General features: G+C 41.0%; 2 protein-coding genes across 2 annotated transcripts in view; both read right to left on the bottom strand.

The window, feature by feature from the left end:
* The window catches only part of LOC101857604 (cholinephosphotransferase 1), a 15,901-nt gene extending 9,836 nt beyond the window's left edge, over positions 1-6,065 (bottom strand). The window contains exon 1 of the mRNA XM_005109289.3: positions 5,655-6,065. Within this exon, the coding sequence (XP_005109346.1) occupies positions 5,655-5,945 (291 nt within the window). The 5' untranslated portion in view covers positions 5,946-6,065. The remainder of the gene's footprint in view (positions 1-5,654) is intronic.
* Positions 6,066-12,413: 6,348 nt separating this feature from the next.
* The window catches only part of LOC101857834, a 13,135-nt gene continuing 6,542 nt past the window's right edge, over positions 12,414-19,006 (bottom strand). Inside the window, exons 6-7 of the mRNA XM_005109290.3 lie at positions 18,191-18,394; positions 12,414-16,975 (exon numbers count right to left, since the gene is read on the bottom strand). Of these exons, the coding sequence (XP_005109347.1) occupies positions 14,544-16,975; positions 18,191-18,394 (2,636 nt within the window). The 3' untranslated portion in view covers positions 12,414-14,543. The remainder of the gene's footprint in view (positions 16,976-18,190; positions 18,395-19,006) is intronic.

Consider the following 19,006-nt stretch of genomic DNA (forward strand, 5'->3'; position numbering starts at 1 on the left):
CCCCCCCCCCTCCAACAACCCACGCTAGAAATAGGTCACAGTCATGGTGGATGATAGCAGGATGAGGTCATCTCAACAAAACCTTCATATAGGGGCAAAGGTCTGTGATCTCTCATTACAGACACCACACAACTCGGTGACATCAGAGTCAGACTGTTTCTTTCTCATGTACAACCAAAGCCCAGCTGCTAGCCTACACCCTCTATTGACCTTTGACACGGTTCTTTCCCCCACTTCAGACCCATACAATTTTGTTGTGAAGCTCTCTCAAGTTTTCTTTGTGATGTTAAAGATAGGCATAATGTGATGTTTCAACTTCAACTATGAATAAAGCACAGCCTTTGGGCCCTTTTCTCGAGAAGATTAACACAGTGTTTGGGCCTTTTTCTCAAGAGGATTCAAGTGTTGTGAGAGTCAAAACAGAGATACGGCTTTCTTAATCTATCTCAGAAATGTAAAGTATTATATAAATATATATGTGTGAGTGTTTGTGTGTGTGTGTGTGTGTGAGTGTGCGTGTGTGTGTGTGTTTGTGTGTGTGAGTGAGTGAGTGTGTGTGTGTGTGTGTGTGTGTGTGTATGTGTGTGTGTGTGTGTGTGTGAGTGAGTGAGTGTGTGTGTGGTGTACTGGTCAAAGATTAAATACAATAATAAAGTCGAAAAGTTAAGTGGAAAAAAAAAGGCTCCAGAGATAGGAAGAAACGATATCAGCCATTAAATATCTCACAAGAGAAAATGATAGTAATCCTGTGGACTTTCAATCTCACTCAACGAGCTTCATATATAACATATACACTGAAAACCACTTTATCAACCGCAGTCATCTTATTAGGCCGCCCTCAGAGATAAGTGGAAGGGCACTTGACCTGAGATTTGTGACAACCCGTTTAACACCATACTCGCCGCTTCAATCATTTCATACTTGTCGACAACACACATCCACGTCCGCACTGGCAAGCAGGGGATTACCTTCGCTTTTTAATCCTTTCGCTGAAATTACCCTGGTTAATGCAACAGAAGGTTATTTTAAAGGGAGAACACCATAGATATCCCTGCTCTTCCCTGTTTGATGTCGAATGTTTCGCCACATGGGGGGAACCTTAGATGTAGTTACTGTAGTTTTAGTGTAATAAGAGTTTTACGGTACTTGCAACAAAAAATAAGTTTTATGTAAGTGCTCACAATTAAAATTGTTATTAAGAGAGCAACATACAAAGGAGAAAAGGGGGGAGAGATTTATAAGGATGATAGAAATTTGATATCTAAGAAGTAAGAAGGAGCAAGCAACACCAGAATGCCTGCCAATCCCCTCAAGTGAAGACCTAACTATGTTACAACATGCGAGGCATGTGAATACTTTTGGCTTCAGAGCCTGATTTTTAATTCAAATATTACTGTTTTTGAGATCTGAGTAAAGAAAAACACATCTACACAGAAACGAACATTTAGTAGGGTAGTTTTAGTTTTTAGTAGAGGTTTTACGGAGCTCGCAACTGCACTATAAGGTCATATATGAGCGCCAGAAGATTAGAGGTGTTACAAGAGAGTAACAAACACAAAAAAGAAGAAGGGGAAACAAGGACCATAGATGTTTGTTTCATAGGAAAGAAGAAGCAAACCACACCAGAGCACCCGCCAACCACCCACTTAGTAGGTAGAAATAAGACAGACCAAAACAACTGAAGGAAAGAAAAGGAGTAGGACTCACCAGTGGCTCCCCCCAAACATCTGCTAAATATTAAAGGCTCTTTCTCAGTTTGAGTAAAGAGAAGCACATCGACACAATAGTGGCCATATAACTAAGTGCAGGAAAGAAACAAGACAGACAGACAGACAGACAGAAACAAAAGAAGGGGAAAAAAATGAAGTAGGACAGCCAGTGGTTCCCTTCAACCACCTGATGCTAGGCACTGCAAGATCTTTTTGAGTTTGACAGAACAGAAGCACATCGACACAACAGTAGAAGCCATAATATGGTGCAGTGAAGAAGCAAGACCAATAGCCAGAAACAACAGAGAGAAAGAAAAGAAGTAAGAAAGACTGACCAGTGCCCCCCCCCCCCCCCCCCCCCCCAATCCAAACCACCTGCTAAACATCACAGGGCCTTTGTTTACATTTGAAGACTACAGGGAATAAACGACCATAGTCACAAACTGAAAATTGTGAGGGTGTCAATTTTGAACGCTTGTTGAATCAGTACTTCTGTTCAAATGTTGGTTGATTATTGTCGTTAGATTTCCCATTCGACAACACTAAGCAATAAACCACCACTCAAACAAATATGAAGTTATGCGTCCACAAGCTTTTAAAATTGGCACCCTCACAATTTCTCATTTGCGACTGTGGTCGTTTTCCTGCTATGTTTACATTTGTGTAGTCCATGTAGTAACGTAGCAGCTGGTTGATGGACACTGAGGTGGGAGCAGGCGGTGAACAGATAGGATACAAAAATAGCCCTTAAATAGAAATAGCATTAAATGCAAAGATGAGCCCAGAGTTTGACTTTACAAACTCAGTTTTCAAACAGAGACCCTGCTCAGTCAAATAACTCAAAAAATCATTTCTCCCATTATGAATATAATATAATGTATTAATTTGATAACAATCAATAATGAAAAATAGTATAACATTTGTATAGTTCACATTCCTGCATAATAGCAAGCTCTATGCACTTACCCCAGCGGACCTGATAGCATTTTAAAACAATCTTCTTCCTGAGAAGCATACAGTAACAGCACGAAGCTGTCATCTGAAAAGCCCTAAAAAAAACAACTAACATACACAGACAAGCTTTCTTCTTTGTCTATGTACAGGTACCCATTTAAACTTGGGTGAAAAGTGGAAAATTTGTGTAAAATGCCTTTCCCAAGAACACAATATTAGGCCGAGCCAAGCTGAGCATCAAAACTCAGACACCACAACTTCAGGATTACAAGTCCAGAAGCCTAACAACTAGACTACCGAAACTTCAAGAGAATATAAAGTCTGCTCACTAGAAGTTAGAAAACATGATGCCATAAACACCAAAATCACATTATAAAAAGTAGAGTACACAGCAAGTTTAGCATATGTATAGATTAGATGCATGCCTTGCTCAAAACGACAATTCTGACAAGCATGACAAATTTGTTACAATATATATATATACAGTCAAACCTGTGTAAGACGGCCACCCATTGTCAAGGAGAAAAGTGGCCGTATAAGACAGGTGGCCGTCTTAGGCAGGACTGATCAAGATGAAGAAAACAAACCATTCCCATCTGAGGTCCCAATCGAAAGTAGCAGCATTGTTGTTGTTTTTGTTGTTGTTGTTGTTTGGTTTGTATTTTGTTTGTAATGTTTATTTTGTTGCTGATTTTGCGCAAGGGTGAAAATAAAAACGAAATGTATCAGACCGAGTGCCATGTTAAAACAATCACATGGGTCGCCACCACTCGGAGAACGAGCGGCGCTTATGTCACAAGTTCATGTTGACGTCCTTTGTTCCTTTGTTACAGACTGGGTAAACAGTGACCATTCATCGCACTTACGATTTGTGTATGAGTTCTGGGCGGGGTTTATGGCTTATCACACGCTTACCTCCCCAGCAGCTGAAAATTGGTACCTTCTATTGGTCAACAGTGGGAGGAGCCTACGCAACATGATCGGTTGGAGGGACTACCTAACAACAACGAGAGGTGATTGAATTATGACGGCTCGCCCACAACGCCAGGGGCCAATGCACAATTTATGACAAAACGTAATGGAGTCACTAAGGTGGCCGTCTAAGACAGGTGTTATTGCTTAGTGTGATAGGGGTTGTGTGTTAAAATAAGGTGGCCGCGGCCGCGTTGGACAGGTGCCCGTTTTACACAGTTAAATTATATAGCAAAAACGCAAGGGGGGAAATGGAAAGTGGCCATTTATACAGGTGGCCGTCTTATAGAGGTGGCCATCAGGGCAGGTTTGACTGTATATATATGACTTCAAAGAAAAAAAGTAATAACTAATTTTTTTCTTTTCCTGCATAGACAGCAAGATATTCCTAACTGCCCAATAGCAACGGCAGAACAGATCAACTGAAATTGAGCATGTGACTATGATGCAGACCTGCGAGACAGCCAGCAGAATATTTTCCCTGTCACAAATTAAATTAATCGCAAAACATCCATCCCCTGCCAGACTCCCCCTCCACCCCCCACCCCACCCCCAATTTTTACCTCTTAGTCAATTTTTAAATTTTGCAGTCACACAGCCATCAGTACAAAATACCCCATCTGGTCACCTAGCCAGGAGAGTGACTGCATCGGACTTCTCGGACTTCTCGCAGAAGTGCGTCAAGTGACCGGAACGGATCATTTTTACCGTCGTATTACTGTGTCAAATGACCGCAAAGTTTAAGAAAATGGCAGATGTTTAAAATTATAATCAAATACTGTAAAATTCGTTAATTGGCTGCAACCCCATCTTTGGCAGATAATAAAACAGTAGCCTATCTAGTACACCAAACATCTGTACATTAACATAGTACGATCACTTTGATAGATATTGGAGCCAAATTGTTGTCAAGACTTTGCGATCACCATTGCTAATCAGTATTTTATTGCCTCAAATGATTTGTCGACAAAAACATTGAGCGCTGTTCAAGTCAGGAAGTGTTGCACTGGCCCTCATGGCGAGTGATTTATAAGACTCTATAGATAGTCTATAGTATTTAGTGTGGTTTGGAGTTTCACAGAAGGATCAATGCAAAATAATTTCAAGCCGATTAATAACTCTATCTATTCTTTTTTTTTAATTCCCCAACTAAATATGCCAACACACAACAACCTACACCATTATAACTATAGGAAAAGCTTAAATTTTTCACCATGCACAGCATTTAGTATGTTTTACAGTGAAAGAGAAAAAAAATTAAATTAGCGAACTAAAATTACCCCCAGTCTCACCTAAATCACCCGCTCAGAAGGCTGAGGGGCAGCTTACGCACTATGTGTATACACTACGGTCGCTACCTAATAGTAATAGCTGTAGAGCATGATATCTATAGGCTAATAAATGCATTCATTATGATCATTCCATGAGAATGTTATCTAGATCTAGATATCTATATTAAATTAAATAAAATCATTTGTTATTGAAATTTTTTTTTAAGGCCCCCAACAATCATCCCACCAAAGAAAAACTAGAAGACAGAGTACAAGTTAAAAAAACAAAGAAGAAAATGCCAACCGACAATTTCAATTCAATTCAATTGATGTAAATTGTTGATCAGCTTTACTGATCCGAGTAAGCTAAGGCTGGGTCCTTGAACGATGCGTCATATTTCATTGTTAAAACAATGTTTAAAAAATGGAAAAAGGAGGCAGACATTAACATCAGTTTAACGTATATTGGACGCTGATCAATATTGGCCAATTGTTAAGATTCCCGCGTTTAATTCCGATGTGCGTTTTTCATAGCGTCAGCAGGCATGTTTCATTTTGGTCCCTAACCTTTTAAAACCCTAACCAGCCTAACCCTTACCCTGAAAAACATACATCGGAATTAAACGCGGGAATCTTAACAATCGCACAATATTGACCCACAAACAATAACAAGTGTACTGACTGCTGCTACTGCTCTAACTCAATAACAATACAACAAATGGGGCTTCATTGGCCAATGGTTCCTTACCTCTTGGACACAGTCTGGGCTGTAAAATGCCAGAATCAATGTTGTCACGATATTGATTATCAAACCAATGATTGTGATAGCATTCGGTGCCCACCATAAGGGTACTTGTTCCACAGTCCATCTCCAAAAAACTTGCATTGGGGGCTCTAACACTGATTGGCCCTCCGCACTATATTTATGTTCTTTGAGTCGCTTCAGTTGTCCCTGGGTTAAAATCTGATAGCTACGAATGTATTTATCGTAAAATCCATCTTTCCTGGGTATGACGGAGGCGCCTGCAGATACCGCCATCCTGATTCACAAGAATTTTTGCAGGTTATTACAACAACAATCAGCTGGCTCCACTTTGGGATTTTTCACGTCACCACTGATGTATTGGAGATTGACCTATAGATCCGGCCTCCCTCATAAGACCGGATTTGACCTTTGTAGACCTCCGTCGTATAATCTTACTATCGCAATTTTTAAAACGATGCCTTTTTTAAAAACCCGAATCGTATACACTGTACTTAAATATCTTCATCATTATCTTTCTCGACAGCGAAACGGTGGAAACAAACACTGTTTGAGAATTGAAAATATGCCACTCACTGGTGCTGAATGTTAGCAACAGCATCAACAGAAGCAGCAATTTTTAATAGTTCTGCTGCCGTATGAACATATATACAATCAATAATTACAACTGCCTCTGACAGGACTAGATGAAGAGCATTGGAACGTTTTTTTATTATTATGTGTTATATTTATTTAACTTGAAAAACTCTCAAAATAACTTCAGGCGAGAAACAGTACGTGCATAAACACCGATCTCATCTCTACAAACTAGAACATTCATCATTCACAAATTTCTTCTTCTCTTCCTCCTCCTCCTGCTTCTCCTTCTCCTTCTTTTTCTTCTTCTTCTTTTTCTTCTTCTTCTTCTTCTTCTTCTTCTTCTTCTTCTTCTTCTTCTTCTTCTTTTTCTTTTTCTTCTTTTTCCTCTTCTGCTTCTTCTTCTTGAGTTGAGCGTCATGTTTCTTGGACTTTACTGCAATAAAACACTGTCTCTTTCCTTCTGCCTGCCTAAGCTATTTCAAGCTCAAAGCTAGATGTTTATATCCTCGTCCCAACAAGAAAACAGAACAGAAAGGTAACAGATCTTTGGAGGCATGAATACGTGCACTACTCATCTCCACAAAGCAGGCATAATAAATCATGTGAGAGTGTTACAAGAGAGTAACAAATACACAAAAAGGAGGAGAGATGAGGATGACAGATGTTTGATAGGAAAGAAGGAGCAAACCACACCAGATCACCCGCCAACCACCCCCTATAGATCTCAACAAAGTCTACAAAGCAGAAATAAGTGCTAGGAGATTAATGGTAACAGATATATATATGTATATATCTATATTGCCGAGTCCGATTAATTATTTATGGAGACATATGTCACTATTTAAACGCCTGACCAATTTCTGAGGGTATTCAATTTTTTTTCTCTTGTTTTACTATATCCTACAAGACACCAATAGATCACTTTAAAAGTTTAAATTTCAAAGCAGAGAACTAGGCCAAATCGTCATGTATTTTACTTTTTGTTAGCAAAAGTTTTACGGCACTTGCAATACAATTAAGTCTTAGAAGTGCAGAAGATTAGAGATGTTGCAAGAAAGTATCAAATACAAAAAAAGGGGGAGAGACAGATGTTTGAAAGAAGAGGAGAAAACCACACCAGAGCACCCATCAACCACCCCCATTACAGCACTTGCAACCCAATTAGGTCATATAAAGTATCCGCCAACCACCCATGAGAAAAGACTCATTCATCATTCAGAGGAGGAAAAAAGGGCTATATTAATATAAAGTAATAGGCCTTCTGTAAGTTTTTAATTATTCACAAGACCAACCGGTGCGTTGCACATTTGAGCAAGCAGTACTATTAACTAATGATATGTGAGGCAGCGTGGTGGAATCAGGCTCTCGTCAGTTTTTGGGCATGTAGAGTTATTGGTATCATCTTAAGGCTTGTTCACCTGTTTTTAGTTGGATGAAAAAAGTATCCATTTATCTTGAATACAAGTCGAGATATTTCCAAAGGAAGGAGGTGGGGGTCACCTGTTTTCAGAGATAAAATTAGTGAGAAAATGGACGCCAAAGATTAGTTATTTCCTTAGCTTAAGAGCCTGTGGTAACTGAAAATTTACATTTTTTGTGCCTTTAATCAACGTTTTTCAGAAAAATCCACACAGAAATGAGTTCTTTAATGGGCATGAAAGGTGTTGAGCCAAAAAGTAAAAATTTGATAAAAATTCACAAACCTGCGGAAAAATACACGTTTCTTCACTTTGTTGAGTAATTTGACGAGAACCTGATTCCACCACGCTGCCCCACATATGTGGTGTTATTCCACTATTCAAACGGTAGCAATCTGATGAGAATAAAGTGTAAAGTGTATGCGTTTAACACCCCTATCAACACTGTTAGGTTATCTAAGAGGCAGGGCCTCCGAATTAATCATCCAACTCTGATATGAATATGACTCAAGCAAGACGGGCAGAGAGCCTTGAAAACTCCACTCACAAAGCGACTCAAGTTAAAAAACACCCAGTCTGGGATTTGAACAAGGGTCATCCGCTCCATAGTCCGGCATGATACCAACTGCGCTGACGGAGCATCCTCAAACCCGTGTGCAAAGAATCCAGTTCTTAATAATAAATAATAATAATAGATAGCATTTAAGTTTAGTTTCCATACCAAAAATTCCTGCTCAATAGCAAACTCTATGCGCTATTCAATTCAGTCTACATTATTACCCTAACAAACCTAATAGCATTCTCAAACAATCTCAACTTCATGGAAAGTAAACAGTGCAAGTGCTAAAACAATAACATACTGACAAGATCTTTCGCTGTCTATGGCCCAGTACCCATTTACAACACCAGACCATCAATGATTTATTTATAGAGGCACCAGCCATCCATGTCCAGGTGCTGTTTTAGCCAAATTTACATTTACAACACCTTGGTGAAGAGAGTGTAAGTGTAACGTGCCTTTTTCAAGGACACAACGTTGGGTCAGATGCTCAAGCCCCCAAAACTACAACCTCAAAAGATTACAAGTCCGCTGGGTAGTCTAACCACCAGACTACCGACATCATTACTTGAAAAAGTGTTGAGGATTATTTTTTGTTATTTTGCAATGAAAGGAAGAACATGAGGAGAGTAGTAATAACCTGCGGAACTGAAAAGAATATAGAGAGAAACACTCTGCACAACGAATACACAAACATAAACACGCAGGAGCAAAACATGACGAACACTTGTAGGTTCAAACCACACCCATAACATATTCCAGAGAACACAAATGCAAAACGGTCAAATTTGAGGAAAAAAAATTTATTATATTATTCAACTGTGGAAAAAAACAAAACAAAAAAAACCCAATATCATACATTTTTGTCTAAATACCAGTTCATTATGTAGAGAGTGAGAACTAAAGTATTTCATCACAAGTCCTTCTTTCAACTACAGCTATGTACAACAACAATGGCTATAGAAACATTGTTAAAACAATGGCGACCATTCACAGCATTCATGTACAAGACACAAACTGTTTGCAGAGCACCAGCAACGCAGACTGTGGCAGGCCTCGTAAAAACTGGCCCAAACACACAGACAAAAACCTCAAACACACACATACATACATACATACATTAATACACTCAAAGACATGATTGTATAGATGTTTTGAGATTTTCATTTCATTTCATTTTCATTTTTTTTTTTTTAGAAAAACAATAACAAATGGTTGATAACTCTTGATACGCTTAGAGTACTGTAAAGAACCACAAACATTTCCACACACACACACACACACACACACACACACACACACACAAACACAAACACATACATACATATACACAAACACATAAAACACAGAGCTGTAACTTGTAATCAGCTTTAGCACCTCAGCAGATTGTGAGCAGCGGGTGGTGGAGATCGGTGAAGGGAGGAGGGCTTAGCAAAAATTGGCAGGGTTTTTATCCTGTTGTATTGTGCAAATAATTCACACCAGAACAGGCAGATCCTTCGTCATTTCTCACAACATACAACAACGCCTCAGTGCCCATTTGGATGCTCTCAGTACATTGTACTCTCTCACACTCAGGAACAATATGTAGCAATAAACACAGATACTGTTATGTGTCAATGGTCAACACACATCACATATATCAAAAAGCATATGTGTGACTCATGGTGAAACCGTCAAAATAATGAAATCGGAAAAAAAAACAACCCTGACATTTACCACAGGTTCGGCAATTCTTTTTTTTTTTTTGGGGGGGGGGGGGGGGGTTGAAACCTTTCATGTCCATTTAAAAACACATTTCTGTGTGTATTTTTCTGAAAAACTGATTGAAGTAATGAAGGCACCGACAATGTAAATTTTCAGTTTCCAAGGGCTCTCAAGCTATGGAAGTCGTCAAACTTTGGCGGCCATTTTCTTTCGAATTTTATCGCTGACACCAGGTGACCCCCACTTCCTTCAATCACAAATATCTCAACTTCTATTCAAAATAGATGGATGGGTATTATTTTTTTTTCACAGAAAGCAAGACAAATAAGTTGAAACCAATATTTCCACATGCCCAAAAATTTACGAGCGCCTGATTCCACCATGATGTCGTGACACATAGAACTCCAAAAACAGAGAATTTGTTCAAAAGACTGCGTTACTGATTACAAAGAGCACACAGCTAGATAACACATAGATAACTAGCCTAACAGCAGTTGAACACCATCACCCACGATGGAAGAAAAAAAAAAAGGGCGGGAATCCACTTCTCATAACAATGCCCCGCTAGACACAAAACAAGTGACTTACTTCTTCAAATTCGGCACATTCGTCGGTACGCACCTCAAGGACTTAGAACAAACACTATTACAAATATACACCTGAGCTTCTTTTCTAATTCTATTTAGCGAATCAGCAAGCTTCTTGAGCTAATGATATTTGAAGACGCAGCAGGGTTTTTCATTTTAAACATGAGTACCGCTATTCAGCTATACCGTAGAAGTACAATAGAGAATGTTACCCAAAGATGTTTTTTCTTTAATATTATATATATATATATATGTAGGTGTTTTATATATGTCTTCATCCATATAATTATTTTCACATTTTTAGATCATTTAAGAGGCTGGCTTTGACCCTGCCTACTGTCAGGACCAACCTGGGCTAGGGATACAACGAACGTCCCAGCAGAAAGATGAAGATATTCTTTAATATCATCCCCACACAAGACTCGAACTCAGGTCTTCTGCATGCAACGGCAAAGCAGGTACCTGAAACACCACAGAGGCCAGTAAACGTTACAAGCAAAGGAAAAGTATAAACAGAAACCACTGCCCAGATAATTTGTGGATGTAACAAAAATTGTTTAAAGTAGCAACTGATAAATAGAATGCCTTTTGTTCATAGTTCATGTTTTCATGAGAATAAAATAGTTCATTTACATACATTGTCAAAGTATACAAATCACATATTTTCATCCTTGTAAAGTTCAATTTTGAAATTTTACATATTATTTCAAAATGTCAAATATTGTCACATGTTCCACTGGTGCCCATTCGTTCACAATTCTTCTTCTTAGAACTTAATTGGAGTAGCTTTTTCAATTTCCACAACAACAAAAATGCAGTAAAGTGTAAAGCTCTACAAATGATTTTTGCAAATGAAAGAGCAGAGATCCCTTAAAAATGTTCAATCCAGTTGGAAACCTTACTTTTCTCTGCCAGAACTGGTCGTCTCATTGGCTATTGCAGAAGCCACAAGTCTCAACACTTACTTTTTTTCTGTTTCACTTTAAAGAAATTTTCTTCTTTCAGATGCACTGGTTATCATTAGACATCGACGGACAAACTATTATTGTCATTATCGTAAAGTGAAGCATACAGCTTAAATCTTTGTCCATTAGCGATAGTTGAAAGATTATAGCCTCGTCAAGTACAGCTGTGATTTTTGCATTAAGGGAACCTCGGCCGTTGTCAATCGTTGCATTATAAGGCAACATAAATAAATTATTGTTTTTCATTGGTCACATCAAAAGCAACTTTCTTCACCACCTGGAAAGTCTTAATTATGAAGTCTCTGATTATCTTTGGCGAAGTTAAGGCCATTCCTCAATTAAACTTGTTTTTGTTTGTCTGTTTTTCTTGCATGTGTTTTGGAGAAAAAAAATTAACCCAAACCAAGATATAAGTAAATGTGTATGTGTGTTTGAGTGTGTGTGTGTGTGGGGGGGGGGGGGGGGGGAGAGATATATATAAACCCTTGCCTCACTCTTGTATTCACATTGAAATGCTGGGCAAGTCTTTGATCAACTAACAACAAATAAAGTGATGAAAAGTGTACATTCTCAAAGGAAAAAAAAAAACAAGAACTTATTACCTTTTGTTGACTCGCATCCTTCTAAAAAAAAACAAGCACCACTTCGAGTAAGAGTTTCAAAACAAAAATATTCGTTTTCCCTGAAAACTCTTTTGTTCCTCAGATCACTTTGCGCCACCCTGATACAAACACCCCAGACAATTCACTCGTCTAACGGAGGCAGCATTTTGCTCAAAGTAACAACAAAAGTTAGCACTTTTGGCTGGAAACAGATTTTGACACATTCTCTTTAGTGTAGAAAGGTGTAGAAAAACAATCTAATTTCAGACATAAAAAGAAGACAAAATGTTGTCAGTAATGATGATATGAGTTTGATGAACATCGCCATTTGAGTTTCTTGTTTCATTTAATTCATGTACAGATATATAATACATATTATACAACCCCCCCCCTCTGCAATCACAACTCACAACAACAATACAATTCAATAACTGATTCTTAGTCTTGCTGTAGTTAGTGTAATGGATTAAAAAGGAAAAAAAAATACACACACCAAAACAAAAAACAAAAAACAAACAAAAAACCAACCACCCGAAGTCACCAAAGGCAGGACAATAAACTGGGAAGTCACCACGCAGTTTTGACGGTGCACTATCACGGAGTGAGACTAAAGTCTTAACCCTGCTGACATACCATGAAATACACTGGTGCTTCCACATACATAACAACAGAGCACTTGAAGGCAAGCTGTGCCTGAATTTGGTCACAAACAATGCAAAAAGATGCTGATCACAATCAATGGGTTAGGCACCTCAAAAAGGTTAAAAATAAAAAATCCAAAATCATTTTTCAACTGAAAAAATTAAAAGTAAATCTATAATTAATAAAACAACTGATTTCTAAAGAAATGTATAAAAACAGAAGAGCAGAACATTTATTGAAGCAGCAATATACTGTGCAACAGTATTGATTTCTACTCATCAGCAAGGACAATGATATGGAGAAGAAAACGAATGCTATTCCGATCAACAACAATGCTTTGATTCTCAATGCCTTTATAAAAGTTTCTTTGTGTTTTGGTCAAATCACGCGTCGATTCGCGAGCCGATGTGTCAACAATTTTTGGCCTGTGAAGAATTTGAGAGAACAAAACAAACCACCATTGCATGGAACAAGGGGATCCGAATAGGAATGATCCACCAGACGAGGATAAACCTTACTTTCTCATAAAGACACAAAAAGTAACGCCAGGCAGTGCAGCCATCTCAACAACAACAACAACAAAGTTTAATTTAGCAGCTCTAACACTGCATATCGTTTATGCTTTGCTGGGATAAGAATCTCAAATCCCTTCAAATTTTTAGGAATTTCCGCTGGATGTTCAAGTCACTGCAAGGTTTACCTAATGTCTCAACTTTTCCACTCACCACAGCACTTGATTTGGACTCTTCTAATTCTAATGCGGAGAAGTTCAAATTCTCAGTTCACAGATCTAAAGTGGTTATACTATTAAGAGAAAGTTTTTACATCTTTCATGACTTCATAACATATCAAAAAAATTTTTTTAAACATGAATCAGCTTATATCTAATGTACACTAAAGACATATATATAAACAAAACTTTAAAACAACCAGCAAAACGTGTTCAACAAATGTAAATAATATTTCTCCAACAACAGGGAACACTGTTGGAACAGATCCTTTAAGCGGACGGCCAATTCTCGCTGAGCACCGAGATCCCTTAAATTCCACATAAGAGAACATTGTACGGTGTGGTAAAAGATCCTGAATCATAAGACGTGCAACTATGACTATGTTGTTTTGTGATGATAAAGCCAAAATTTAACTACTGTCAACAAAACAATGCAAATGGGAAACAATCAAATTCTCAAGCAGAGCAGTAAATGAAGTTTATCAACCCTCTATGGAAAAAAGCGAGAACACATTTGTTATTAAATTTACACGAACCTGCCCTTGCCCATCCTGTAACAAAAAATAAGTTTGATGAACGAATTACCTAACTGAGACTAATACTGAATACCCTCACTAATAATTAAAGAGCTAGCACTTGTTTCACGCTGGACTAAAATCTTGGTGAAAATTTTAGGCTCCAGTAACACTGACATAGCAGAAAAAAGGAAATAAGAAAAAGAAAAATTCTGAACTAAACTAAGGAAACACAAAGGTTTAAAGAAGCTTTTACCATAGTTAACACAACCTACCTTGCGCTCAATGAGCACAATATTTTCCACACTCTGTCAAAATTGATGAAGACATAAATATACATCGGTTCATTTCAGACGCTGACAAATATCTACTCTTAATGTGAACCATACAACCATGAATGACCAATTAATATCTTTTGAGTTATATTATATTCATAAGTGATGTTTTTTTAAAGGAAAACTAAACTTGTGTCATGATGAAGTTTAGAAAATTGTGGGCAGGGATAACATATCCACTGAACGTGAACAATGCAACCATGAATACCATATTAATATCTCTCGAGTTACAGATTCATGGGTGATGGTTTTTCAAAGGGAAAACTAAATCCGTGTTATGAAGTTTGGGCAGCGGTGGGCGGGGGATGGCGGCGCCAGCAGGCCGCTTGGTGTTGATAACGGGCTCGATGGGATCAACCGCTGGGTTCTGCCTGCCCCCACCGCCGCATTCTTCTTCTTCTGCCGCATAAGCTCCCTGAAGGTGTGACAGGATCTGAGAAGACGGCGTGTGTTTTGGGCTCTCGAGGACAAGACAACCGTCTTTGACGTTGAGCTCTCCGCTGTGTCTCGTCGGAGTGTAGTGATGCTCTTCCCCGAAAGCTCCCGAGCTTCCACCACCGATTTCAGCACCTGACACGGCAGAGGAGGGTGCTCTGGAAGACGACGACTGGTTGAGGCTGAGGTGATTGTGACCACTAGGCTGCTGCTGCCCGCTGTAAGAACTGGGCCTATTCACCGAGCCAGAGGTAGGAGATGGGTGAGTGTCTGTGAGGTCATTTGAAAAGTCAACGGCAGAAGCGTCTTCAGCGAGACGATCACCAGCTTGTCTCGACGGGGAGTTGGTTGCTCCGCCAGAAGGCCTATTTCTATCCGATGGCACACTCCGCACACCAGAGAAAGCCCGGCCAGGAGGCTGAAGTAACACGTTTCCATCTTTGACCACCAGCTCACCGCTGAGTACAGGAGCAGCAACCATCGCTGGGTCACTTTCCTGCTGGTCTGTTTGATCGTTGGTGACAAAACCTTCCTCAGTGTGAAGTAAGATCTGTCCTTTCTGCACAGACAAATGACCAGGCTTGGGCTTACTGTTTCTGTCTCGACGAAGCACTTCTGTCAGAAGAGCGTTGCTTGCACTATCCGAGTCCTCAGAACTGTCTGGAAGACTCTGACCAGCCAACTCTTCTACCGGGGCTGTGGGCAAATCCTCCGCAACCAGTTCACGATCAGCACTAGCGACAGTCTGGTCCGGGCGATCGCGTCGTCTCACACACACAGTGCTGTCATCAAAGTTGTCGTCAACTTGCGCTGTACCCAACTCACTATTTTCGTCATATCGAAAGTGAAACTTTGGGCTAGAAACACCAGCACTGCGCTCATCATCATCATCATCGTCGTCTCCTGTTGCAGATAACAGCGGCAGGTTGCTTTCGCCGTCATCAGACAAAGGTACAGCACTGTAAGAACTCCTGCTTGGAGAATTTGACCCCGAAAACACATCACCAGACGACAGATCTACGTCTCTCACAGGGTCACTCTCCGGTGGGGTGTTGACTCGCGCACCATCAGGTACCCCTGTCTGCGGGGAGCCTGTGTTCAAATCTTTCACAAGCTCATTTTGTGTTTGGAGGTTGTTGCCATCTGTACCACCGACGGAGCTGCTCGGCTGGACATCCTCCGGGGCCACCACATCTGGAGTGAGCCTCCTCTCCTCAGGCACATGACTCGGACTGACGCCGGCAGAGTTGCCAGCCGGCGGTTGGGTCCTGTGTCTCCGCGGAGTCTGCGTGCTCTGAGAGGTGAGCACAGGAGAGGATGTTCCACTACGATCTTGATCCACAGAGCTGCCAGAGTCACCATTATAATAAACATCTTCAGCACCATGACTTGGAGTAACCTGCGTTTCCACTCCAGAGAACCCTGAACTTCCTTCACTGACCGAGGATCCAGGATTGTCAGGTCTGTTGGCGGGAAAGGACCTCTGGACAGGATCTTCAAGCCTCTGGCCTGTTTCCCTCTGAAGACTGTGAGAGGCCAGGAGAGACTCCAGGAAGTCTGGGTTGATGTCGATGTTGCTGGGTAGACTACCGGAGGGTGTACGATTGCTCGGGTCACTGTCCGCATGATGGCTGGGCTCAAGAACGGGTACGGAACCACCCGTCTCGCTGGAAGTGTCTGCCTCGACCATTCTCCCATCGGGATTTGCTCGCGCATTATTTCTCCCCGCGTCAGGACACCCAGCACCAGATACACGTCCCGTCGGAGAAGCAACCTGCCTGTCGTTCCTTTCTTGACCCCTTCTGCCTCTCCGGCCTCGGTCTGTGCCCGTCTGCTGCCCGCCCAGACAATTTTGAACCACGGACGGGGCCGTCACGTTTCTCTGTTGCTGCTGCTGCTGAACGACCCCGGTGTTCTGACCCAGCGCAGCCGACGCAGGCCTCTCTTGCGCCTGCAATCTCTCGGGCGTCCCACGGTCAATCGTGCTGTACGGTGGAGGAGCTGTACCCGAGGGGGTCGTGTCCGGAGCCTCATCAGAGCCCACTTCCGAGTACGGGGGCGGGGCATCCATGAAAACCGGACAGCCGTAGCCAGGCATGTACTGGACTCCGTTGTTCACGTTGACGATGATGTTGCCGTAGCGGGGGTACTGCTGGGACGACGACAGAAACGGGTGCTGATCACTCTGGCCCTCCTCACCGCCATCTGGTGACATCGATTCCCCTGTGTCATCTGAAAACAGAAGGGGTGAGAAAAACTTCTTTTTAGTTTTAGTAAGAGTCTTACGGCACTTGTAACACAATAAGTTCATAGAAAGAGTTTTACAGCACTTGTAACACAATAAGGTCATAGAAAAGTTTTATGGCACTTGTAACACAATAAGGTCATTTAAGTGCCGAAGATTAGAAGCGTTACAAGAGTCACTAACCCAAAAAAGAAAGAGGAGAGATAAGGACATAAGATGTTTGATGGGAAAGAAGGAGCAAACCACACCAGGGCACCCGCCAACCATCCGCAAAAACTTGTTTGTTATTGAATACTTTTTTAATTGTCCAAGACATTGTCAAAAGAAAAGTGGTTCTCTTGGACAGTGTCATAAAATCTGTTTCTAGTTATAGTTAGAGTTTAACAGCACTTGCAACACAATAAGGTCATACAAGAGCCAAATATTAGAAGTGTTACAAGAGAGCAACAAACACCAAAAAGGAGAGATCACGATAATAGACGTCTGATAGGAGGAAAGAAGGAGCAAACCACACCAGAGCACCCACCAACCACCTGCGTGTCATTATCATATTTTTTAAAAGACCAAAAGGGGGGAAATGGGAAGTTTTTATTGTAGAGGGTTTTACGGCGCTCGCAACTGCATAAGGTCATATGAGCGCCAAGGGGTGGGTGTCAACAGAAAAGTCTTTACAGGGAATCAGACTTAGACAGTTCACCTCTCTAGCTTCAACAGCACAAGGTCTCCTTCGACTATCAACGCACCCCAAAATAGCAGGTCACAAGAGAGTGACAAACATACAAAAGAAGTAGAGGAAAATGACAATAGAAAGGATCAGGAAAGAAAAAGCAGCAGTTCCCTGTTGTAGATCAGGCACAGTTATGAGCGTGACATGAGTCAGCCCATTTACAATTCTACTATGCTTGAACGAGAAATGTCCCCCCCTTTGGGAATGGCCTAAAGACACTTCAGTCAGTGGCACCGCCCCGGGGGGATACTCTCAGCTTCCTGGGAACTTGCATTAAGTGTAAGCTGCCATTTTTTCATAGGCGCTAACACACTAACAAGATCACAACAGCAAAAGGAAGAACAAAGAGGCAAACCACACCCAAGCACAAACCAACCGCCCATCCACCTACCCACCCAACAAATGGACGAGGACAAAAACTTAAGAAGAAGAAGAAGAAGAAGGAAAAAAAGGTGGACTCCTCCCACTCCCTCACCTCCTTGCCGATGCATCCTTTCCAGCGCCCGTGAGATGCGCCTCTCCCTCCGCCGCTCCATCTTCACCCTGTACACCATGATCACGATGGACGAGATGAGTATGACCACGCCGATGGTGCTCACAATCACCGCGTACACCGTCGTCTTCAGCCAGCTGAAGTGGTTGTCATCCTCGCTGGGCTGCATGGTTGTGCTGGGTTTGGCTACGGGGAAAAATAAAAGGAGGAAACATGGCACAGTTAGACCCCAAAATGAAGAAAGTCAATAGCAGCATTTGACCCACAGAGATAATCGCAAATGTAGATTTCAAATGGCGGCCATTTTGAAACCCAATATGGCGGACATAAAGAGAGAATTCCGGGGGGCCCAATATCAGGAAAATGTTCGCAACATGTTAATATACATGTGTGCCAAATTTCGTGCTTGTATCACAATATCTACAATCCTTTTGAATATTTGGGCTAAACCGCCCTACTAAAATGATTGTTTTTGGTAAGTGTTTTACAGTGCAATTTAGGCCATATGAGCACATGGGACACATTGAACAACTTCAGTTTGATAGGAATTAATTTTGACAATTTTGCCCGGAAGGCCTACTCTTATCGATTTTGGACCACCAAAGGGATCTTTAACGTGCCCAACTTGCACACAGGGCCTTTGAAATTTTTTCGCCTTTTTCCAAGAAGGCTTAGTGTTAGATCATACCTATCCTAAGATCAGGGGTGGGGCTGAAAAATAGCAGCAAGAAGGAGCCACGGGGAAGAAGTAGAAAGGCTGCAGTCACGAGCCCACAGGAGGGTGTAGTAGGGGTGGGG

The sequence above is a fragment of the Aplysia californica genome, unplaced genomic scaffold, assembly GCF_000002075.1.
Source record: "Aplysia californica isolate F4 #8 unplaced genomic scaffold, AplCal3.0 scaffold00762, whole genome shotgun sequence".
Lineage (NCBI taxonomy): Eukaryota > Metazoa > Mollusca > Gastropoda > Aplysiida > Aplysiidae > Aplysia > Aplysia californica.